The 26,729-nt window shown below is 35.3% G+C and overlaps 1 protein-coding gene across 1 annotated transcript in view; it reads right to left on the minus strand.

Annotated features, from left to right (window-relative positions):
• Positions 1-26,729, minus strand: part of LRP1B (LDL receptor related protein 1B) — a 595,001-nt gene that overhangs the window by 129,828 nt on the left and 438,444 nt on the right. Inside the window, 10 exon segments of the mRNA XM_035897882.1 lie at positions 3,149-3,271; positions 4,309-4,437; positions 6,714-6,833; positions 8,607-8,729; positions 12,598-12,747; positions 12,944-13,057; positions 14,070-14,189; positions 16,768-16,896; positions 22,969-23,094; positions 23,569-23,761. Coding sequence (XP_035753775.1) covers positions 3,149-3,271; positions 4,309-4,437; positions 6,714-6,833; positions 8,607-8,729; positions 12,598-12,747; positions 12,944-13,057; positions 14,070-14,189; positions 16,768-16,896; positions 22,969-23,094; positions 23,569-23,761 — 1,327 coding nt within the window.

Consider the following 26,729-nt stretch of genomic DNA (forward strand, 5'->3'; position numbering starts at 1 on the left):
GGGGGGGGTGGTGTTGGTTTGTTTTTGTTTTTTTTTACTAGCAATAAATTATTAAGATTTCATAAAAAAGACAGGATTATACAATGGAATCAAAACTTGTATCAAAGAAATTTTCAGGGATTAGAATAATCATGAACTTTTAAAATCTGTTTAGATACAAATTCTGACACAAGTAGAAACTGGTTACTCCAATCACCAGTTCCATTTTTACATTATATCTGAAAAATACTCTAGAAAACACAGGAAAATATACCTTTAAATGATACAGATAAAAAATACGTTTTTAAATGGGTTCCCTTAATTCAGCTTTTAGGAATGTGTTTCCAACCAATTTTCATCCCGTTCAGTAGGCTGACTGCTGAAGAGTTTTGGATATCAAGATGCAAAGGTCTAGCTCTAGAATTTGATAGAGCTATGATTGGGCTACCTGGTTTGCAGTCAAATCAGAAATCAAATGTTTAAAATCTTGGTGAATTAGGCGGTTTATATTTACATTCTGACAACACCTCAAAAAGTCTGTTCTGGAATTTGATCCCTACTCTCTAAGAATAGTTCCCTTTCTCATTAAAAAAGTGTAACCCTTTCCCAAAATTGCACTGTAACGAGTTTACCATACTAGTCACACATGAAGGTGTGTATTTGATTACCAGCAAACAGAAAATTGCATTAGAGCAGTCCAACACCTAACAAATGTTGCTGTAGATTTCAGTTTGCTCAGCAGAAATTAAATAAAGCCAGTGCTTAAGGCAGGTCCATACTACAATTAGATCAGGAGTTTGCACATCCTCTGCTTCTGTTGCTGTTTCCTCCTTCTGTTTCTTTCCTAAAGTCTGTCAAACCATCGCTATTTGTTTGTCGGTATTTTAAGGGACCACGCATGTAATACGATGGTATAGAAAACAAATGAAATACATGAGCAAGAAATTAGAAGCACGTAGGAAAAAATGCACCGATTCACAAAGTTTGTAACTGTTTAATTCTAACTACTTATTTAGGAATTGGAGACTGCTTCCAAGTAAAATCTGATCAGAAAGATTCTCCTAGTCCTCCCACCATTCAACTTGATCGTATAGTGCTAGAGGAACAAACCCATAATGAGCCACCTTCTATAAAGGCTTCTGGCATAGGTAAACTATTATGCATGGAGGAAATAATTTACAGTTTCATCAGTGTGGGGGTCCACTCTCAGCCGCCTTTTACCAAAAAGCCCTGGATTTTGCGAGCAGTGACACCGCTAACTAGACCAGGTTGCTCAGAGCCCCATCCAACCTGTCCTTGAAGAGCTACAGCCCTCGGTGGATTAGTGGGCATGGGTGCTTGTAACCCCATGTCCTGGGCTGGGGCAGAAGGCGCATATAACTGCTCTGGGTGTGTCTGTGTGTTCAGAACTTTTTTGGGACTAGTTATAAAATGGTGTTTAAAAATGCGTAAGATATCTCAACATTTTGCAGATGTGATCTACCCATTGCATTGCTGCTATTGATATTGAATGTATAGTTCACTGATTTCCAATTAGTTATCTGTCATTAATAAATCAATAACCTGCTTTGACCCTGATTTGGTTTAAGGTACATGAACCAAGCAGTTTTTCCCGACACCAGCCTATGGTTGCAAAATCCTCCGTTCAAAACACCATGTAGTTTACATGAGAGAAAAGCAAATGGAGTTTGCTAGGAAAGATGTGTTTCTTGCCTTCTTTCTTCAAGGATCTAGAATTCTACACAGGCAAGCAGTGTGGCACAGTAAGGGAGGAGCAGTCGCATGAAACAGCTGGTAAGGTGAACCTAATATCCCCACTAGATGCATTTCAGGATTTTACTTCATACCAGCTCTCTTCTGCCATCATGGACCTTCATGCCCATTACTGGCTGAAGTATATTAGCTGCCTCAGCTTCAGAGGTTTTTGGGGGGGGGTTTTTTTTTTTTTTTTTTTCTACCAGTTCACTTGCTTTGACACTGCTCCATGTGAGCCAAAACAGAGTATGTGGGGGTGAGTGGGAAATTAGTTCCAAAGATGCGCTCCTGACCTGACCTATCTAACGTCGATGTGGCAGGAATGGCTGTGGCCTCTTAAGTACCAACCTACTTCTGCTGAGCACAGGCAGCAAAAAAGACAATTTGGTGACTGCCCAATTCATCACAGGAACAGATTTTTTTTTCCGTGTCATATACAGTTCTAAGTGATGCTGACAAAATCTGTTCTTTATATGACCAGCAAACAAGTACATTCTTACTAGCTACGTTATATACTTTTGCTACAATGTTCCATTACATATTTGACTGAAACTTTGTATGAAGAATTTTACCAAATGCAAATACCAAACATGCTTTTTCTTAGTCTTTGGATGTCCGCTTGGATCATTTAAGCACATACACCCTTCAGGTGGTGCGTACAACAGAAATGCCTAAAATGCATAGCTAGCTATCTTCTGCCATGGTTCTCATCTCCTGAGCACATTTAACAGAGTAAATAAGCAATATGGATTTTAACTGTACAAAATCAGCCATGATAATCAATAGCTTGCCTTTTTGGACAGAATATTTTCTCTGTCTTTTCCATTAATATTATTTAGAGAGATGGATGTTTCTGAGAATGGCATAGATAAACCATACAGACATTCACATAATATAAGAAAACCTAAATTTATATGAATGGTGAAAATTAAATGTTCTCATATGGCTTTAGTTGATATCACTTAACTGCAGTGACAATCATGACAGAGATGTTTCATTTTTGACAGAAAAAAATGTGTACAAAGATATATAAAAAAGCTATACATAATGAACAAGAAATTATAGGCTGTACATTTTTAAATTCTGTTAGATGTTATTAGCAATCAACTGTAAGTCAAAAAGTTATACATAATGAACAAGAAATTATAGGCTGTACATTTTTTAATTCTGTTAAATGTTATTAGCAATCAACTGTAAGTCACAGCTATAGTAAATAATTCGTCATTGTAGCTCCACCTCCAAGTTAATACCAAGTTGTATTCATTAATGCATAATTTAAAAGTTAAGATTAAAACTATTTCAGAAAGCGAAGAGCTTTCTTTTTCAGTAGTGACTTGAAGTAACAGACCTTTCAGAAGGCCTTAGAGTTAACAGTCTGAAATTTTTCTGTTTACTCTACTTTTGTTATACTTGCCACATTCCAGAGATTCATCTGATCCATCTCCACAGTCATCGTCATGGTCACATACAAACTGTTTGGGAATGCAGACTTTGTTACGGCACATGAAAGCATTCTCGTCACAGGTGTTATTAGGAGCTAAGGAAAATACAGGACATAAAAATAAATTAAATTGAGAACAGTAAGGTATACAGCCATTTTCTTACAGAAAGATGAAATGAGAAGTAGTTAGTCTGAGTGGATTTGATGGAAATAACCATAACTTTTGAGTCAGACAAAAAGCAGCCCTCAATTCAATAGCAGAAAAAGCTGATCATCACCACAAAGATAGCTAAAGAAGTAAGGATAGCTAAAACCTCATGTAATCCAAGACAGAAAGGCTTCAGAAGTTGATGATATCTACAACTAACCTAAGGTCTGCCTCCAAGGAAAGAACATTAGGGAGCTAGAAATGCCCTTCCTGAACAGAAGCTCTTTAAAATCTGCAAATACTCAAAATATAACTCAGCCTAGAAATGGTAAGTGATAGAATATGCATTCAATGGAGAAAACATATTTGAGTGTTTTTAACCTGTACCATTCTTATATACATTAATAAAACAAAACCTCTGATGAAACTACTAGTGAACTCCTGACACTTATAATAGAAACGTATCTCAAAGACGGGAAGTAATAGTTTATAGGGCAAGAGATGTCAAGATCTGAACAATTAGCCAGAAAAAAATGGAGACAGAACTGTATCTCCCTTTTTGATGTACAACCTCCCTGACATGCAGCAGCGTTTTCTTCAGGAAGAGGAATAAGAATGCATCGTCAATAATGTGCTAATTTTCATTAGTAAACATGCTGTATAATGTCTGTGACGTGACACGCATACAGATCTTCAGCTGCTGTGCCTTGGTATGTATTAACAAAACCTGAAGGTGTTAACGCTAATTAAAATACTGAAGGATCCTGGTATGTAGGCTCACATGTGGTCCATAAATCTTTACTAGCAATCTTGACAGTCTACATACTACAGACATAAATCTGTGTACTACAGACATAAATCTATGTGCTACAGACATAATCTTAATATATAACAATCTTGACTGTCTATATGCTACAGCATCTGAATATTGTAAAGGTAAAAGAACCAAGGAAAGAAATACTATACATTCTTAGCATGCACATACCGCAGCCGGCTGTCGACAGTTCATCACTTCCATTAGGACAGTCTCTTTCACCATCACAAAGCCAGTGATGGGGAACACAGGCATGGGAGCCTAAACAACTGAATGTATCTGCAGCGCAGGTCACTGAACCTGAAAAAACATTACATGTGAGTGCTGAACACGTTCTAACTGATTTCTTTTAATGGGTAAGGACTGGGTAAAGGTTTTTTATTTTAAAAGAAAGCTGAAAAAAGATTTTGTTCTGCACAGTATGATAAACATATTGGCTAAGTCTTTATTTTACAGTAATTTTTGACAATCTACTATTTCTTCCATACTTTCCATTTATTCAGTCTCAATTTTCTGCAAGAAAATTTAATTTACCATACTTCATGGAAACTATCCAACAGAATAACTTTTCAAACCAATTTTGGTCTTTATGTTTGGACTGACCGAACAAAGGAACTCACCTTATAAACCGCATCATCCTCACATCACCATACTCTATGCCAGGAGCCTAAACTTGCATGAGTCAGCCCCATGTAGAAGAGAACAATGTGCAGCAAGTACAATAGTAGCGGCAGTAAGAAAATGTCTGACAGTTCTAATGCAAGTAGCTCAACATACTGTTTATTTGACTAATACTTACTTTTTTTTAACAAGCTTTTCTCCAGATAAGAATATTATATCCTAGATTAGCTCTTACTCTGTTTGGAAGTAAACTTTTGTGTAAGCCATCACTTAATGTATTCTCTTAGATAAGTTAAATATACTTCACTAAAAAGGAGACAGTGTATTTTCCACTAATTTTAATTAGAAATTAATAAAACAGTATCATTTTAAAAATTTGATTTTTTGTACTATTTTTGCAAGAGAGACAACTTTTGTTTACTTAGAGGCATTTCCATTTTTGATACTACTTAAGTTAAACTGCATATTAAATAAATATTTCTTTTGTAAGACTGAAAAATATGAAGTCATCTTGATCTCTCTTTTCTTCTTGCAATTCAGATCTGCCTCCTGTTCCTAAGGAGAAATATAGCATTAATACTCCCCTCTTCATAACCGGTGTGGATTTTTCCTCTCTTCAGGAGATGGCCTGTAATTTTATTGGTGGGCTTTCTTCTAATAAGAGATCTACAATGTATTGTAAGTCAAGATATCGAAAGTAATTCTGAACAACCTTAAGAGGGGAAAAAAAAAATTGTAGTGACACTTCGCAGTGTGCTGGCCTTTGTTTTCCCTCTTCCTATTTTCTGCTCTAAGTTTCCTATTAAGCTTCAGGCCTTGATGTTTCTTAGTATTTCACATTGTTCTATGGTAGTCCTAGACGAGGTGCTTGTCTTCTCATTTCACACCTTCTCCTTCTCCTAGGGGAGAGAGGCAGACAAAAATCTTCCCTTTCAAACAGACATTGCCTCCAACTCCCCAGTCCTCAGCATGACCTGAATATCATGAAAAAATGTATCGTAGATGGATGTCAACTTGAAATTAATGTAGTAATTCGTTCATAATTTCCATATTAGAACAGTATAATTTCCACCTTTGTCCTTTTCATTTGTTGGCAACTGTACATCTGTGTTTGATTAAGAAACTACTTAAATAAACCACAAATCTGAACATAAGCTGAAGACATTTCTTCTCTGTCTACTTAACAATTGCAGTAAAGTTATCAACAATATTTTTGCTGTGGTATCACACATGAAACACGGAATAAAATACTCTGTGTTGGATGGACTTTAAGTAAAAGGATTTTTGAAAAGGAACAAATACTTAAGAGTTAAAAGTTGAAATTTTAAAAAGAAAATCTTAAAATATAGCATAGATAAGGATGGAACCAATGCATAAAATATCATGAAATTGTGACAGTATGACTTGACACAGTGTGATTTTGTTTTGAAAAGAATTCACCAACACATTTCTAGTCAACTGAGCCCCAGAATGAAGGTAAATTTTTCATTTCCTTACGCAATTTGAAGGGTTTGGAAATTTGAAAGGACTATTATGCAATAATGCTTATGACTGTATATATAAAAATTTAAAGGGAATAGGACTAAGAGCTGGGGAAAAAAAACCCTAACTTTAGAGTCTTCAAGACCCTACTACCACTGAAATGTAAAACTCAAATAGTGATACAGGGGCTTTACCTCCAGGATGGGAATTGGAGAAAATTTTGCTTCTCCTGTGGCTGGTGGGCCATTCATACCTTCACTGATAGACTGCACGCAAATCACACAGTCCCCATAAAAAGGTGTCTAGCTGGTGGTTGGATGGGGCTGGGAGAGGATATCTTCTAACACCCTACCCTTAAAGCATAGGCTTTTTGGAGATGATGTACTTGTTTCCTTCACCACCTTCTTGGATCACTTGGTCTCTCTCAGTATATATCAACTGACACAATACAGAACTAAAATTATTCTACTTACCACAAATAGCATCACTCTCATCTAAACCATCTCCACAGTCATCCTCACCATCACAAGTCCATTGCTTAGAGATGCATTTATTTGCAGAGCAAGCAAATTGATTCCATGAACAAGATGAATCTAGGAATGACACCAGCCACTGCATTTGTTAGCCACAGACAACGCAACAGCACTGTGTTCCTTGTATTTTCTAGCATAGTTTAGGACTCTCCACACCGCTGCTTTCTGTCCTCCCAATTTTAGTGTATTAAAACACTCAAATTTAGCATAATCCTAATCTTGGTATTCAGGATGTTACCAGTTTGTCTAAGAGTTTGCATTCACCAATACATTCATAAAAATAATAATAATAAAAAAAAAAAAAACCAGGAAAGCATTCAATACTCATACATTCTAATATTTTTGAACATTTTCCTAGTGGGATGAAGACAAACACTTTAAAAACATTAGTCTGGTTTGTGTACTTCACATGGATATTGTAACTATAGCTTTATTTTAGTAGTAGGGCAGACACAGCACAGTTGAAATTTTCCAGCACACTTTTCCTCTTGGCATTGTAGTATTTAATTGCATCTTTAAAAGATTTCATATTCTTTTCTCTCACAAGAAAAATTGCTGTGTACTTGCTTTCTCTTGTCCCATTTACACTTTCATATACATTGAAAGTAATGGCACGCTTCTGTGTTTCAAAATCAGTCTGCAAAACTGTTGTAAATAGGTGCTACTATTACGACCTTTCCTGAAAACTTAAAATTATCTGCTATTCCCAGACTTCCTTCTTTAAGAATAAAATTTATTTTGTTTTAACTGATGACAACAAATTTTAATATTAACAATAAAAATAATTTTAGGCAATACAATCTGAATAAAAAACTGAGTGTTGTAACACCTACCTCAAAATGGGTAAGAGCAATAAGTAGGGAATTAGAATGTACTAAACCCCCTCCCTCTCTCCCACAAAAATTGCTAATAGGTTGTACAATATTGCATATGATTACGTATGTAATAAGACCTGGAAACATAAACACTGAGTTAACACAAACCCCTCTGATTTTCATAGTGTACAGCAGTCTTTAATTTTGAAGTTAAAAGATGCATATATATATAAAATACAAACCAAACATGGAAGCCTGTTAATGGAAACTGGGTCATGAAGAGAGTAACATATAACTTTCAGTCATGTTAAGCGGTAAAGCAGAAACAAAAAAAAAAAAAAAAAAAGGAATATACAAATTTCAGGTTTTATTTAAATGGGGAATAGGACAATTCGATACTGTTTTTGCTGTTCTGCTATGATTAAGTTACAGAAATAATCCATTCAGGTAATCCATACAAATTTGAGTTAAAAGACCAGCTCTCAGCAAAACCTGCACTACTCCTCAGTTCGGTAGTGTTTAAGAATCTGAGACAGAATGGATCCTTAAGGTGTTTTACAGCTTATGCTGTATTTTATACACAACACTTTTTTTGTTACTTTAAGTAATTATACCTGGATGGCGTCTGATGCAAATAAATGTCTATTTTTATGACATAAAGGTCTATATTGGTTACTTCCTGTTGGGGTCACACAACATTGATATGAACTGATTATATCTTTAAAACTGTCCTAATGAGGAATTATGAAGAATTAGTGAAATTGTTGTATATGAAAGCAATAGAAAGTCAGTATACAAATACATCTTTAGGAGAAAAAAAAAATTGGACTTTCATTTTGGCATGAGATAGGGTTTAAAATATTGGCAGTGTGAAGTATTGGAGTTGGAACTGAAAACGAAGTATTAATGACCTTTTTATATAGCTCTAGATTCAATCCCTGAGATATAAATGAACGTTTCTTTCTCTTTTCAAAGAACATTAGTGATTACAGAAATACAAATAAGATAAAATGCTCACCACAGTGCAATTCATCTACTCCATCCTCACAGTCTTTCTGCCCATCACAAAGCCAGGTGGTCAGAATACATCTTCCACTAGGACAACCAAAATAATTTTCTTCACATGTGGGTTTGTTTTGAACTGTGATAAAATAAAGAATGTAATGTAAAATGGTCTCTACTAGTATGATTAGGAGCCTAATACATTTCTCCTAGATTTCTGAATTCTAATGGACAACAAGGTGTTTATGTCTAAAAATGCAAACCCCATACTACTTATATTATTTAACTGTCTTCATACAAATTAGAAAATAGCGACAGCCAAGTCGTTTTAGGGAGCTGCAATACTTCATTTATTTAGAGAAGAATAGAGTACAGCTTCAACCTAAGTTAAAAGAACCTATAGAGGAAAGTAGTTCAGTTTAGGGGTTTTGAGCTCAGGTGGATCAACATCGCTTGTTCCTTTACACCAGCTGAAGAAACTGCCCTTCTGATCTATCTGCTAGCACCTACAAGATAACCTAATTGTGGCAGCTACAAACCTGATGCATGCACTGACTAACTGGGGTTATACCACTGATGTTGAAGCCAGAGACTTATATTTTGTCGCAAATGAAAAAGTTGTTCTTCCTTGCCATTTTTCTTTGTAGAGTGTGAAAGTCATTTAAGATTTTACTTTCATGAATGCTTCAAAAACAGATGTGAGGAAAGAAAACATACCATATACTTAGTTTCATGATGCAAGCACAAATATTCATCTAATGAGTGGCACGGGTTATTTTCAAAATCTCAAGCAAGGTCTTTGCCTGGGAAACCCCAGGTGATATACACTAGTTCCAAGCACTGGAGATCACTGAAACTCTCTGCCAGTGTTTCCATTACTCCTTTAATGTCTTGGGGCTATCAACACTGGGGTTTTTGCCCTCCTTCCCACCAAAAAAAAAAAAAAAAAAAAAAAAAAAAAAAGATAAAGTTATCATATTTCTGGCTTCTACAGCTGTATGAATAGAAAAGAAAAAAGAATAAAGAAGTGGGATGTCTACAATGACTGGGTAGGTATTAAAGATTGTCTAAGTATAGTCACCCCTAAATAAGTACTTTGCCTTTATTTTCTGTAAAAACAATGACACTGAACAAAGACCGTTAATGGGAATTACCATATTCATAATAGAAACAACACTCAAAAACTTAATGTTCCAAAGTTGGTCAGTTTTGAATGAAATGGCAAAGGAAATCACATGCAGGCTGAATTGGAATGGTATTGCTTCCAAGTAAAGGGAGGAATGATCCAGACAATTAGTCACACATTAAAATGATAAAACTTTTTGGCACACATTTGAAAGACAAAATAAAGTAATACAAATAAATGGTCAATGGAATAAAATGCAACATTAGTTTACTTATGCAACATTAGTTTACTGAAGCTATAGCACACTGCCCTCGATGTCTTCCTTGGTATGGAAAAAAAAACCTTATAGACAAGGAAATACAGTAAATTTAAGCTATTTTGAGCTCAGTGAAGCCTTATACACAGCAAGTTCTAAAGAATTATTAAATAATCTGGAGAATATGGATATTAGAATGAAAACTATAATTTAATATGTATCTGGTTTATAGTGGGGATGAAGGTTCGTAATGTTGGGTTGATTGATGTTAGTGCTGAAGTTCTAGGTTCCTTCTGGATCCTGGTAATATTTTCATCACTAAATTTGGCACAAATTATATGAGAATTCTAACAGAAGCTTTTGGTGACACAATGGGCTCATCACACAGAAAAACAGAATATTAAATAGGAATAGTCAAATGATGTTAAATACCACTCTAGCAAAAATTGGATGGTAATTAACATAAAATAAAAAGTTTTATTTTTACTAATTAATAAGCTTATTAATTAGTAAATATTTATTTACACTAAATAATTCTTAAAAGAAAGAGGCAGGCATTGGTCACAGGAAGACAAAATCTAGCATGAGTTAATTTTGAAAACAAACATAAATAAAAAATGAAAATGTATCTTCACTGATATAAGGCAAAAGTAAGACTTCATCTGCTATACTGGATACTGGTCTGGCCTACTCAAATGAAATGCAGGTTGAGATGACCAAGATGACACAGATGGATATTTCTATCTTGAAAGCAGTAATGCTAAAATGCCTTTGCTTATTTGCCATTGCAAGTAAAGAGTAAGGATATGGTTACCGAAGGACTACAAGGTCCTTCTCAGCATAAGAACAGCTATAAACTGGAATACACATAGACTAGAAATTAAAAGAATGAATGAGGTCCTGAAAGATGACAGTAATAGGAATACTATGAGCAAAAAAACACTACTAATTTTTATTTCTATAGATTTTTGTATAAGAGCTCAAGGTGCAGGAGAGGAGATATAGGCTTGACATCCCCAGAGGTTTTTTGCTAGTGCACACCGTCTTCAGTTTGATCAGAATTTCATAGGATGGCCATAATCCTACAAAAATGTATCAATAAACCTGTAGTATTCTAATTCTAAATACAGTTTATAATTTATATATTTATAGGTATGTGTACATATTGTACTTAATATTTTCAAACTTAAACTAGGCATTCTGAATAATAAAGGAGCAAACACATAAACGCCATCCTTCATTAGGTAAGAATTTAATATTGTGAATAATTAATTGGTTAACACTAAATATGGTATTAATTGTCTCAATGATTTGGGTTAAGGATTGTATAAACCCTAAAAAAAAATCCTACAACCCCAAACAAATTAGAACATAAATGTTTATTAATAATACAACTAGATATTTACACTCATTCATCATTAAGAATTTGATTTTGTACAACACTTCAGAATTTAGAGTAACCCAAATGACCTATGAAATAATAGAAAGCAGATGCTAAAGCCATGATTATGAGATAATGAGCATTTTTCAAGACTGCAGAAGAGACTTGCATAAAAGCTCTATACTCCTGCATGAGGGATCTTCCCCTCCCTTGCTACTAGATAGGCTCAGAGGGCAAAACTATTTAAACATTAAAAACTTTATGTTGACTTCCGAAGTTCATTAACACTTACTCTGGTCATTCTGATAAAAATTGCATCATAAAGTCTCATGAAAGTAGAGGCTTTCCTTCAAATTTACATATGCATAGATATTGAAAATGTATGTTTCTAATGTGTTAGTATTCTGCCTTCTCACAAAAAGCTATCAGAGCAGAAGTTGAAGAAATAAGACTTTAAAATGTCAAGTAAGTCTGATTCTTGTTTCTTCCATGCAAGATATTTACCTCAGTGCTTCCTGTTGTTACTGGTTCTTTGCCCATCTCTATTTTAATAATTTTTTCATGATTCATTTTCTAAGACACTAAGTTTATGATTTTATTTTTTTTTTCCTACATGTCATAAGGCTGTAATGTCTTTCCCATAGGGCAGCAGAAAAAACCTGGAAAAGTAACACAATCTGCAGCTGTAAATACCTCCTCCTTTTCTGGCAGCCTACAATGTCAGCCCCGGGACTGGGACTCAAGGGTACCGTGATCTCTTTGTACTGGCTGAAGACCAGAACAATCAGAAAAGCAATAACCCTGGATTCTACCCTGGCAGCCTAGCCCAAGTACCTCCACAAAATAAAAGAAGAAGTAAACAAGAAAAGAAATACCATCCACTAAAGTAGTAGCTAATAAAAGTTCCCGACTGATTGTGCTGAAGCTTGATGAGCTTGACATTTTAATGACTGATGTTTTACTTAAATAAAAATGATTAATGACAGACCTAACCTTGAGGAAGCAGAAAGCCAGACATTACAGTTTTCTTCAGAGAAATGCATTAGTAATAATTTGCATAATCTAATGAAACACAAATTAAAGACTGGTGAAAAAACCTGCATTCAGCATTATATTAATCTCTGCATTAAATAAAACAGTATTGGCTGAATAAACATTTTGCAACACAATTAGAAAAAAGAACCAGAAACATAGGAATATATTTTTCAAAAAAGTAAATAATTTTCTTTCTTTTCCACAGTTACCTGGGCATTTTAGTTCATCTGTGTAATCTCCACAGTCATTAGATCCATCACATATCCATTCTGGCAGTATACAAAGTGAAGTCGAATTACAGCTAATAAATCCTGAAGATTTTATTCCAAGTTTATAGAAGTAAGCACAGTTTGTATTATCTGGAAAGAGACAGTAAATTACTACATCATACCTAATATAGACAGAGAACCTTACAGTTTGTTTTTCAGGTTTAGCTTGAGTTTGCGCAGACCATGCAGCTGCTGGTATCGAACTAGTAATGCCATGAATTAACTGCTATATAACAAGGAATAATCATGGAACAGATGCTATGATGAAGCACAAAAAGGAACTTACTACAGTTCTTTTCATCTGAAGCATCTGCACAATCAATGATCTGGTTGCACTGTGCTGATTTTCCAATGCAAAGCCCATCTGCACAATGGAATTCTGTTGAAGCGCACGTTGAATCTATAACATATGGTTATAAAAGTTGTAAATTTGTGTACTAAACAGACTCTTCAGATGCAGATTATATGGATTTTGCTTAAACTTTCCACCTTTTAGGATGAGGCATTCAGAACACACTGTACCCTCCATAGCTAAAAATTCAGTAGAAATATAAGGTTTAATATACTGGGAAGCATAATTATGTTTCTAAATTCTAAATTTATTTTTTGAGCCTCAAAGTCTCTTTCTAGATAATTCAACTCAATTTGAGATAATCACTGTGTGGGGAAGGAAGAACAACTTTCAGGACCATCTATGAATATCAGATTTTTTCACGTAACACCAGATTGGGGATTTTGCCTGTATGCTTTTCTCTCTACTGATATTCAGCTAAACAATTAAAAAACATGCAGTGCTTTGGAAAAAATCTAGTTACTACAGCTACACAGGTTTTAGCTAGATGTTGTAGGAATAATTTCCCCTCCAATCTTTCTGAATTTTAACTAAGGATTTGTGTTGTCTGCTAGCTAGCCTTTATTCATTGGCTGAAGCATGGATATAAATATTCATGTTTTAAGACATAAAAAGAAAAACAATTCTGATATAAAAAGGAGAACAATTCTGGTAAGTTCTGCAAAGGACACAGACATTGCCATGCATCTGAGATGCAAAGAAATAGAATACTAGCTACTTAAAAGAAGACATAGTGCAGCAGATGCAGAGAAGAAATCATCCATCTTACTCTCTCATTTATTACTTCACAAAAGAAGCAGCAACTGAGTTTTCCACCGCCAAACCCACTCTCCTTCTAGAGAACTGTAGGTGTAAACCAAAATAGGTCTTCATATCAATCCCAGCATATGCTCTCTCAAACATACCAGTGTGCACCTGCTCATTTTTGAATTCTATCAAAACAAATCCCAGCACCTGTAATTCCAATAAAGTTATATGCATTTTCTAGCTACTTCTATTTACATATTAAGTATTTACAGAACAATATTCTGGAATCACCTTGGAAGTAACCGTCATTTACCTTTACAGTCAAACTCATCAGAGTTGTCACCACAGTCATTTGCACCATCACATACTTTGTTACGTGAAACACAGCGACGATTAGAACATGGCTTGAAACCCTTCCGACAGCTTCTATTTTCTGGAAAATTAAGTTCAAGCACATAATTTCATTTAGACACTTGATATGTAATAAAAATAGCCTTACATTAAAACCAGACAGACCATTCCAGAGAAATATATTAAATGAAAATGCAGTTGAAACCACAGGGAAAAACTTCAGAAATTGTTCGTTTATTGTCCAGAAGAACTTGGACTGATGAATAGATAAAGAATAATATATGAAAGCATGATGAGAAAGAATGACAAATAATTAAAAAGGAAAGCCTAAATCCCAATTTTTGTTATCTCATGTTATAAAAAATTCATGTGCTTTAAATGCATTTATTTAGACACACTTTTTGTCAGGCATGTGACAACGTTTGCTTATAGCATCAGTAATTCTATCACATAAATAATGGAGAGTAAAATAACAAATATTAGAAGAAAAGTTTCTTGATTTCTGAATACCAACACTGCAAGTGTTCTGCTCAAGTAGGCACACTATTGAAGAATGTATGAATTTTACATACGTTGATATGTTTGAAAATTCAGGAATTATTTACTAAAACCCGAACCACTGTAGAAGTCATGTCACAATACTAAATAAATAATGTTCATTGGATTAGTTAATGAGTCCAGCATCCTGTACTTTATCAGATTCAGATGACAACCTACTGTATGTGATCTAGTGCATGACAGAACCACGGTTCTTCCTGCTTTTTCCAATGTGTAGCAAAAAGTTCAGTATGGTTGATTTAAATCAGGCAAGATGTACACTTTCATACTACAAATTAATATAAAATTAAGTGGCAAATCCATGGAAAGACAAATTGTTGGATCTTGCATTTATATTTTTTTTTCAGTATTGCAGCATAAAGTATAAAATAGTTTTAGCAGCTCAGTAAACCTCAAAGCTGCAGTGACATATAAGACAACTTCTCTGGAATGACAAGAAAGAGCATTTTGAGATTCCTCACCAGCTGCAACTTTCTTATGTATTCCCAGAAGACTTTCTCTCTATTCCTTCAACCTACTCACCTCTCCTAACAAAGTAAAAGAAACTACGTGAAATCTTAATCTTTCTTCCATTAACTGTGAATAAAATAAATTACTAAAATTAATAGTAATGACAAAGAGGTTTAATCCACATAAAAATATAGCTGACTGGGTTTTTTGGTGGCGGTGGTGTCATTTTTGGTTTATATTTTGGTTGTTTTGGGTTTTTTTAATTAATTCTTATGTCTAAGAAAGATGGATACATAAATACAAATATGTCAACACATATTTAGTAAGGAAAACTAAGGCGGCATTCACAGACATAAGTAATTTACTTTTCAGTGATTTGAAGCTGTCACTTTTAAGTCAAGGGCCTTTCCCCCCTGGTAACTAGAAGTGATTCTTATTTCCTTGTCTGATGTGCTTTCTTTTTTTTTTTTTTTTTTTTTTCCCCCAGATTCAGACAAACAAACCTCCTTAGTTATCTACATGTAAATGATCTGATAGAATGTTGCTATTAGTTTTACATGACACGATCAAAGCAATTATCACATAGAAGTCTGAAAGCTAACAGGGCACAAACTGAAGATGAAAGAAAAAAATTTACATAGCACCAGTCGCTATGTGGCTGGTGTTAATTTTTGTAAGGAAAAAGAAAAAAAAGAAGAAAGCTATTTCCTTTTCTTCTTTTCAGTATCAACCTTGGCTACTACTCCAGTATCAACCTTGGAATTAGACTCAATGATCTTTATGGGTCCCTTCCAACTTGAGATACTCTATCATTCTATTAAGATGGTGGAGGTGAACTCCAGGAATTAAAGCTGGCATTTATAATAAAACTATAGAGGTGGCAGGTATAAACATAATGGATGGGTTTGAAATAACATTAAATTGTTCATATGGGAAAGAGAAGAAATACTAAGGCTGTGGTATGAATATACAGAACAAGATAGAGGCCAAGAGTTAGAGTCACACAGGTAACAAGGAGATTTCACTTAACATGCAGGATACATGAATTCACTAAGGTAGCTCAGTGATTTAGGAAAATTATATGGACAGTAGTATTTTAGACACTGCAGCAGGCAAATTCAGATGGACACAAAAAACCTGGAAGTGATTCAGTTAGTGATTATTAACAAAAAAGAGAAGGATAGAATCCCTAGGGAAAAATATGAAAATAAAGAGTAGATCGCCTTGCGTCTAACTCGTTGCAAGATGCAGACTGATTGGTGGGAAGAATAATGATATTATAAACTTGAAGAGAAAATTGAGTGGAAAGAATTCTATTACACAACCATTTTTGTATTTTATAATACTCTATTCTGGAAAAAGCAGCTAGCTGTGGCTTTCCTTATTTTTGTTTTAGGACAGAAATATGAGAAAATTTGAGATGCTTTTTTAAAATCTAAGTCAATTAATACATGAAGTTTGAGAGGAAAATATACTCAGGTATAAATAATACTATCCATATAATTTCAGGTTTTTTTTAATGTCTGAGCATTTTCTTCTTGTGCATCTTGGCAAGCAGTTGGTATGAATAAGTAGAAAAGTCACAGAGGAACCAATATAAGCATCTATGACCAAAATAACAATGTGAAGGTGAAACGTCTGGAAATACTTACCACAGTAGAAAAGTTTCTCATCAGACTTGTCCTTACAATGAGCAATGCCATCACAAGTCAGCTGATAATCAATGCATTCACCATTTCCACATTCAAACTCAGAATAAATGTTGCAAGTAGAATTTTTAGCTAAAAATAAAACATATTAACACATAATTTTTAATAGCTTTTACACTTTGTGAAAATGAGAAAAATGTTGGCTGTATTTAAAATATCTCCTATGCAGTTTTTGAATATCTGAGTACAAAAAAAAAAAAAGCATCATGGCATCAGAACTTAAAAGATTCTACAGAGCGGTGGCCTGCAAGACTGCTATATTTCTCTGTAAATTTGTTGATACTATGCAGGATTGAGGACAGATATCTAAATAACAAACAATTTTCAGATATGTTGGGGTGAATTCCAAAACAAGGTAAGAGAGGGTCCGTAAAAGAAAAATAAATAGCCAAATATCCATGAAGGAACATGTAGTGAAGCAACTTAAAGGCAGCAGTTCTGATAAGATGATGACATTGTCACTACTGTGCTCAGCTGTCCTCTACCCACACGTGCCTCTCCACAACCCCCACCTTGTATGCAACCGTTTCTTGATAGATGTTCAAAATAACCTCTTCAACATAGCACATCCAAACCAATTAGCAAACACTTACTATTACCCAGCAGTTAATTTGAACTCTGCTTTGTGACCATGTGTAGCTGCCTGGTGTGTACAGAGGTACGGCACCAATGTACTACAACCAGCGTTGAAGATATAGCCTAGCCCCCAGTGAAGAAAATCTGCTGTTTGTACTTCACCTATTTCTTTTTATTCACAAAAAAATCCTTGGTAGATATAAAAATTTTTTGTGTTCTTGCCTTCGCAGAGTGGATTTTTTTTTATTTATTATTTTAGAAGAGAACAAGATGTACATTTAAAATGTTGAGTCCTGCTTTCTCTTGCACATAGATTTTCTATTAGATCAGTTAGAAACTAAAAAAAGTATCACAAAATTTACACAGAACAATTCAGTCATGAACTTTGTGACAGTACATTTACTCCATGTGTATGGTTCTAAACAAAATACCAGACTTGAGAGAAAGAAGAAATATATAGGACAATTGAAGAGGAAGAACAGGGAAATGATACCTAATCGTTATGCTTTTTTTTTTTCTTGTTTCCATTACAATTACTTCAGCACAAATTCAGGAGGAACTGATATCTGCTATATGCAAGAGTCAAGCCAATATAAATTGAAAACATTTCTTGATTTGATTCAAACATGAAGAAAAATATGAAAGAAGTGCTGAAAATACAGATTCTGGACAGTGTGAGATCTGATCTTGTATATGATTTATACAGTCCTTTAAATGTTAATCAAGTTTATCACAGCATTTGTTTTTCTCTCTTTTTTCCTCCCTATTTTTAGCATTGTAAGAACTTGGATCTTAGGAAAAGTCATTCTCAATTACATTTGTAGTTCACCTAGTTCAGCATCTTAGACCGCAATCTTTGGAGAAAGATGAGGAAAAAAAAAAAATCAAAATGCATGTATAGTAGTATAATCTGCCCTCAGTTAAAAAGTCTAACTGAAAACCCTTGTAGAGATTGCTTCAACCCCCAACTTTCAGAAACAAAGCGTTTTAATGCCTTTCAAAACAGTTTATTTGATTAAAAACAAATAGTCTGGGTAGTTTTATTACCCATATAATCATCCAATCCCCCTTTGAATTTTACTGAAGCTTTGTCTGAAGAATCTGGACTGGCAGTAAGTTGTATAGTCTAATTACACTTTGAAAGGGCAATTAATTTTATCAGCTGGAATTGCTAACTTTTAATTTTATTGAGTATCCCTTTCAACTGTGTTGCAAAGAAATAAACTTTTGATCTCACAGCTAAACTATAAAGTCTGTCTTGTTTCCATCCTTCCTGTGCTAGGCTACCCCAACGTGCAATGTCCAACTCTGTCTTTTTTTTTTTTTTAACTAACTCAGATCAACTTTTCCTGAGAATGCTCTACAAAATAATTTAGAAGATAGAATCTTACACCATGGTCTAGATGAGGATTTAAACACTGGTGTTTTTTTACCGAATAGCCACTTTAAGATTTGTAATGCTTTGGAAAATACAAATGCCATATAATATTAGAAAATAGTTTAAAGAAACAGGTGAGAAAAAAGTGCTTTAATTAAGGTTCAACTTCAGTAACTCATCTGATGTAACCCTAGATAGACCCAATGGATGCAAGTAGATGCTTTTATCTATCTCAGTAGTAATTATGATAGATATTTAAAAATCATAACTGTTACGAAGGAAGTAGTACCTTACTACCATAATGGCAGTTTTTTTATCTTGGTTGTGGGTTTTTTCAGCCTCTTTGGGATGCCAGCAGCCATCCTTCTCTCCCACCTCCAAACAAACCAGGACCTTTATTGCATTCCCGCAAAGAGTTTAAATCATTACATGAAATAAATAAATTCCATTACATTTAATGAAGGTAAAATGAGGATCAGTGAAAGATTTGTCTCCTCACTGCTCCAGACATTAAGAATTCCAACTCTTCTTTGTATTTTCTCTGATTCTAATTAACCTAGAAAACTGAGATGTTTATGATAGAAATACCTTAACCAAGCACTGAAAAACATTTAACCTGCCACAATTTGATCCTGTCGTCTTTATCAGCCACTGAGGTTTCTGCCCTGCTGTGAGGAAGTAAAAAAGAAAAAAAAAAAAAACACACTAGGCTCTTGCCAGCCTAGCAATGAAGGAAAAATTCCTTGCCAGATTCAGAGAAGGAGGCAGCAGTTAATTCCAAGTCCTTTGCAATTCCTATACTTTACCATAGTCTATCTCTGGGCTAAAGGGATGGGAGAACGCTAGCTGAGTGAGTGATGGAGCTAACCCCCAAGACCAAGTGCAGACTGGCAGGCAATGGAACTTAATGAAATTGTCCAGCTCTAAGAGGTCTCTTGAATGATCAAGATAAATAAAACCTGACAGCGTGGGAGGGTGTAATAAGGTGATTATATAAGCCTGGTGGTAATATTCCATATGCAGGAAGTGGAAATATTTGGCTCTAGAGGAAAATATCTTTTGTGAAGTAGTAAAGTCTTAATTAATATCTTTGAACTGTTAATAATCAGATACCCATCCATACAATCTCAATTGATCACTGGATTGTCTTACTAGAATAAAGGTCTGCCAGTCTGAAACTGTTGTAGTTTAAATTGAAATCTTTATCATTGCAAATCATCTGTGAAATTCATTGTATCTCAATTATACAGCTAGACAAAGCGGCTTTTCAGTAAGAGCTGTAAACGTAATATAGGTTAGCTGAACACTACTTTACTACTGCATTTTGACTCTAGATCAGCTGTATATTCCCTGTTGTGAAGGATAAGAGTTTTAACCCTCATACTTCCATATATTTCATTACAGAACCAGGTCTTCCTCTGAAATCTCAGTGACCTTATAATACACTATGTAAAGATTTCGTTAACAACTAACAACATGTCTGCATGACCCAAAGGTAAAGGTCAAAGGTGAACTATAAACTGTGTGAAAGTGCAGATTAAAACTGTAGCAATTCATGAGTGTGTTTGGGACATGTTGGTAGCTACTGTAAGATTATACTGATTATATGGATATAAATATATGCGTCTGGTTTCATTTAGTAGCAATTTTTTTTTTAAATTAAGCAAGAGGCAAAGCTATGAATCCAAAATAAATACGGCAAAAGAAAATTTAGGATTAAAATCTTAGATGCAATAACCAAGAAATTAGTTTGGTACAGTACAAAACTAATTACAGGCTCCTCACAAAGCTATGTAGCTGACCTGCCAAGCCCAAGTATCTGATTCTAAAGGACTGGGGTCCAGCCCTAAGGAAGCCTTAACCCAATTTAAAAATCACACCAATACTTAAAGGTGTAATTCTACCCTTTCCCTCATCACAGCCTTCTGTTCTCATTAATTCTCTTTAACTGGCTCTAGTGATCTTGCAGTGTCAAGCTGAATGAGCTCTGCTCACCGATCCCACCAAAACTAGGTCGAAAACCAAGAAGTCCTGATTCCCAGTCATGAAAGTTAGTTAAGTCATCGTTCAGTTGCACAACTATTATTGCTGATGAAAGGCATATGGTGGGAGGGAGAATAAGCCTGTCCTTAGCAGAAGAATACTACGTCTTCTTCAACTGATCATTAAACAACAGTATTCTTTCCTGTTATGAAAATACTGATACGAAAATACTATTGTCTCAGATGTACCAGGAAAACCTACTATCATTCTAGCATGAAAACTATCAGTGGCATGACCAAAATAAGCTCTATTAGCAAAGGGGTAAGCTTGCAAAATAACCAGTAGAGATGTGTCAATGAAGGACTACATCTTTTCATATCCCACACCAAAACAGCTCTGCATATACAGACCAGCATTTTAAAAGTGACTCTGTATCAGTAGAAGAGAAGCCACTTGTTAGGCTGTTCAGGAGCAACAGACTGACACAGCAGAGTTGGAAGCAGGTAAACTGTCTAAGCTTCTAGCATGATGGTAAGTCTTGCTAAATCATATACAAAACTTAAATATAATTTTTCTTGTATGTTATAGTGACTCTCTACTATTAGGATAAAAAAAAAAAAATTATTTAGAGAAAGTATGTGTGCCAAAGTTATGAAACCAAAGCAGAACAGGCATGCTTGGCAGATAGATATGGAAGTGGAGAACTTTATGTAAGAGTTGGGATTTCTGGCCCACAAAGGCAAAGGCCCAATAAACCACTGGAACTTGGAAGTGGTCTCTAACTGTGAAAGAAGAGCTACAATACAGTGACATCAACAACGCGTGTGTGTCCCCAGCTTTCCCTCCATTCCAAATCCAGCCAGCTACACTTGTTGAGGGGAGAAGCACAGAGTCATGTTCCACATTATGAATGTGGGTCATCTCTGGGGAAACAGCCCAAATCTTTTCAGTTAATTCAAGCCTGCTGAGACACAGCATCAGCAAAGTGACAGAAATTTTCTCCAAATCATTAGAAAAGCTGGAAGAGTGCAAAGTGTGTATATATATCACATCCTTCCAAATTACCAGCATATACTTCCATTTTCATAAACATCAATTTTGCACACAGACAGTGTGATCTAAAGAAGCTGCAATGGATGACCACATATTCTCAGTAACTTTTGAACTACGAAAAAATAGTTTTCTTGTATTTTTTTTATCATGTGCTCAAGAAGTGGGCCTGTGTGAACCTTATGAGGTTCAACAAGGCCAAGTGCAAGGTCCTGCACCTGGGTTGGGGCAAACCCCTGTACCAATGCAGTCTAGAGGATGAAGGAATTGAGAGCAGTGCTGCAGAGAAGGACTTGGGGGTACTGAGGGATGAAAAGCTGGAGATGAGCTGGCAATGTGACAATGTGTGACAATGGCCAGAAGGCGAACCATACCCTGGGCTGCATCAAAAGCAGTGTGGCCAGCAGGGCAAGGGAGGGGATTCTGCCCCTCTGCTCTGCTCTGGTGAGACCCCACCTGGAGCCCTGCGTCCATCTCTGGAGCCCTCAGCATAGGAAAGACATGGACCTGTTGCAGTAGGTCCAGAGGAGGCCACAAAAGCGATCAGAGGGCTGGAGCACCTCTGCTATGAAGAAAGGCTGCGAGAATTGGGCTTGATCAACATGGAGAAGAGAAGGCTGCGGGTTGGAGTAGATGCCTTTTAAAGGTCCCTTCCAACACAAACTATCCTGTGATTCCATGATTCTATGTGTTGAGACATACTGGTTCAGAGGAAGCATAGGAAGATATGAGAAGAGAACTTAGAACAGTGCAATACAGATTATTCTCCAAAACAAGTCTCCAAGGAGTCTGCCAACTAAAAGGGATACATTCCCGAATTACTAAAACACCAGTAATTCACAATTATTTCATATGTCTAAGGTCATGAAATGAAAATATTTGTACTCACCAGAAACAAATTGCAAATAGGAAATGTTCAGTAGAACACAACTACCCAAACTTGAATTTAAGGAGAGTGTAAGTACTAATGCTTTTTAACACCCCTAAAGCCTTATAAGACATAAAATAGTTAAAAGCCTGGTATGTGCTGAATTGCCAGATCAATTTTTACAGTATATAGAAGCAATAAAATTAATGGCTTGGGCCAACTGTCTTTGCTTATGATAGCCAACTGCATCACAGCATAGAAAAGCATTGTGTCAGCTAGTATTACTTACTCACACATCTGTTATCATCTATCAGTATTCTATCCCCTCGACATGAACAGTTCACTCGTCCATCAGGAGTCAGAAGGCATAAATCATGACAACCTCCATTCATTTGTGCGCAAGGAGATAACTCACCTGAAAAACAAATGATAAAAGATGGACTCTGTTTTATTAAATTTGCTTCAATGGCCAATGTCTTTGAGAGCGCAAAGATTACCATATCTTGGATTCACGGGCAATTGATTCATGTTTTATCAGTCAGACGAAAATGTCAGTATGCCTCAGATGCTAGCATACTAAAGATAAACAGATGGAGTTACGTTGAATGTAATAATTTAAAAACCCCACAACATGCAAAACTTTTCATATTTGACAGGAAACGATTTAACTGCTATCAAATGAGCACAATGTCCATAGCAGAAAATAGTCATTCAATAGTATTTATTTACTTGGGGAAGAGGTTACATCCCATCTTTTGTTATCAGTTCCTACAATAAAAAGAATTTATGAAACACCATTAAATGTTTTAACCTGATTAAAACTAACTAAAATTCTTGAGATTAATGATATTGGAATTAACAAAATAGTGTCTCTTTCTTTGTAACTTACAACTGTTAGTATCGTTGGCAACAGCAATAATGCCCATTGGCTGATGAGGGATATCAGAACGAAGAACTTTTGTATCTCCTCCTGTATATTTACTGGAACGCAGAATAGCTCTCCTCACTCCATCTGACCAGAAGATATAATCATCATATACAGCCAGGCTGAGAAAGGTACCTGGTCCAGATTTGACAATTACCTGGAATACATAAGTAGATAAGAGATGCATGAGAAAGAATGTTGTCTCTGAATAAGAACAAACTGTGTCTCACATCACATTATAGTTTGAGACAAAACACTTAATTCTTCTATACTTACAGCACCTGGAAAAATGAGATAGCAGCACTTAAAATGTGTTAAAAGGATGCTACAAGGGTTAACTTATTATTTCTTGATATGTCCAAACTTCAGAAATTTGCTCCTTAAGTAAAAAAAAAAACCTCACAGTTTATCTAAATGTGCTGGTAAAAATACCTACTCAGCACACTACCTGCTTAATAGCTCAAACGGAACAGAGAAAAAGAGGTACTGTAGCATGGCTGAAAGTATAAAAACTCTGAGTCTTTATGAATCAAAGCCAGAAACATGTTTCAGAACTGAAGAGCGTTCACCACTATGATCACATCAGAAACTTGAATTCAAGACAATAAATGTTTCTTTTTTCAATTAAAAAAAATCTCCTCAGTCACTATACTAATTATCAGTTTAAAACCTATAAAGGAAATATGAATTGCAGTTTACTATACGGTAGGGTTTGTATGAAAACTGCAGAAATACAATGAATTTAATCCTAGCTTAAATCACAGCTCCTGTAAAACATTTTCATATATGGTCTTTATTTCTGTGTATCAGAATTAAAAATTTAACATGTACAGTTTCCGTTCTGAAGAACATAACGCATTTTTAATCAGTTTTCTAGCTGAAAATTTAATTTTGGCTGAATAGCAGAATTATTGGAAGGGGGTCATTATTTCTCCATTGGAATTATTGAGAGATAACGGAAATAAATAATATTCTGAACATATTTATTGCATTATGTTCTTCCATGTTTCTCTGGGAAAATGAATAACTTATGTGTATGTATAACGTGGGAACAGTTCTGATCCAGGCTGGCAAAAAAAAACCCTGTATCTATGTATCTAGCTGCAACTTGTCATAAGGAAATTGTGATAAAACCAGAAAAAGAATATCTTTCTTTTAACAATCCAACAAAATTTACTCTCTTTTTATAATCATCAATGCTTAACCTATATTTCTACTTAGGTTGCCACGGTTTTCCATCTGTTTTCTGTCCTTTAGCCTCTTTCCCAAAGGACCTTTTGATAACAATACGAGTTCACAGAAATCAACTTGAAATATAGAGGATAATTATCTGCACATACACAGCACATCTCATGAACCTGAGCTATTCATGCTGACTGCATACATGCACAGAGGCTGCACTGTGCATGCAGACCCAACTGGTACACTGTTTAGCCTACCTGCAAGTGGAGGCTGTGTACCTTTCATTTTTTTTTTTTTTTTTTTTTAAATGATGGAATGAGAAAGAACTAGCAGTGGTCAATCCAATATTTAATTAAAAATAATAATAATTTTTAAAAAGTCTTTCCTATCTTATAAGGAATTCACCTAATATACAAGACATCCAAATTTAATTTTGTAGAATAAAAAAAACCCCATTCTTCCTACTACAGCTATGCCTTGGAAATTAAGAAGGTGCCCTAACTCTGCAGTATTCGATACCAAGTAATGCTTCAGTGGCACTTTGTTCACACCTTTGCCAGTTCCCTGCCCAGGCCCAGGCAGTGAACAGCCTCCAAACCAGTAGCTTGCAAAATGCCTTTGGGAATGTCCTTGAACTCACTAAGTGCCAAACTACTCCCAAGAATTGTCTGGGAAAAGCATTAGCTAGCACAGGGAATGTTGAGACACGTGAACGTTTCAACACTTTGCTAACATAAATAACTGTACTCCAGTGCACAGGAGCATTCCTGGCCATGTTTAAATTCACTTATACAGATACAGCGTCAAAATTACTTATTAATCAGATAATTATAACAGATTCTGCACCACTATGCACATTATATATTTCTGCATATTTCTAAGAAGGTTTGACCAGCAAATCCTTTTTTCCAGCAAAGATTTTTTCCAGTAATAAATGTCTCAGGAGGACAACTTTTCTCTAACCAACCTTATTTCAAAATTAAAAGTATTAAAAGATAGATGGGAATGTATTAATAGCAAAAAGACCTCTTCTGCAAATGTGCACATTTACTGTAAGACACTTTTCATAATACACTCTTAAAAGCCTATGCTATTCATATTCAGACACATTTCAAAAAAAAAAAAAATCAATCATGTATGTTTCTGAAAGATCTGTACAAAATGGAGCCATGCGGATTTTGAAACCCTATATTTGTTCTCCGTGATAATGTGAAACTGTCTCAGTTTGAAGGATTTTATTGTCACGACCAATGCCAAGGAAGGCACTACCCTGTTCACCGCTCTGTGGTCTGTAGTGCTGTCATAATTTTTCTCAAATTGTAACAAAGGAATGTAAATTCGTTACAGAACTGATCATTGTTGTTCGGCCTGGGGAGATTTGAGGTCCAAATAAAGGGTCACAAAAGCTAACATCCAGGAACACTTGTTCACTAATGCTCATAGCACTTAATTCACCCAGGTCTCCTCTATCATGTCACAGCACTATCGAAGCACACAGGTTTTATTTTAGCATCCAGAAGAAAGAGTTTCTATTTCTGCCAGCTTTTGGCCAACTTTACAGACCTTTTAACATCATAGTTTATAGAATAGCGCTGAAAATGATTGACAATTTTTTTTTTTTTTAAATCACTCACAGAATCTCTCCTGGATGATCAGAAGAAACTGAAAATGAAAGTCTTCTCTAAAAGTCTGTTCATCCTTTGGTTACCTGCCAAATCATGTTTAAGTCCTGAGGATTCAGCATCAACCAAATTTGCTGTGCATCAAACCTGTTATAAGCTATCATAGAATCACAGAATCACTTTGGTTGGAAAAGACCTTTGAGATCATTGAGTCCAACCTTTAACCTAACCCTGCCATCCCACCACTAAACCATGTCCCTAAGCACCTCATCTATCCTTCTTTTAAATACCTCCAGGGAGGAGGACTCTACCACCTCCCTG

This window comes from Egretta garzetta, unplaced genomic scaffold (genome assembly GCF_000687185.1).
Source record: "Egretta garzetta isolate BGI_Z169 unplaced genomic scaffold, ASM68718v1 scaffold197, whole genome shotgun sequence".
Classification (NCBI taxonomy): domain Eukaryota; kingdom Metazoa; phylum Chordata; class Aves; order Pelecaniformes; family Ardeidae; genus Egretta; species Egretta garzetta.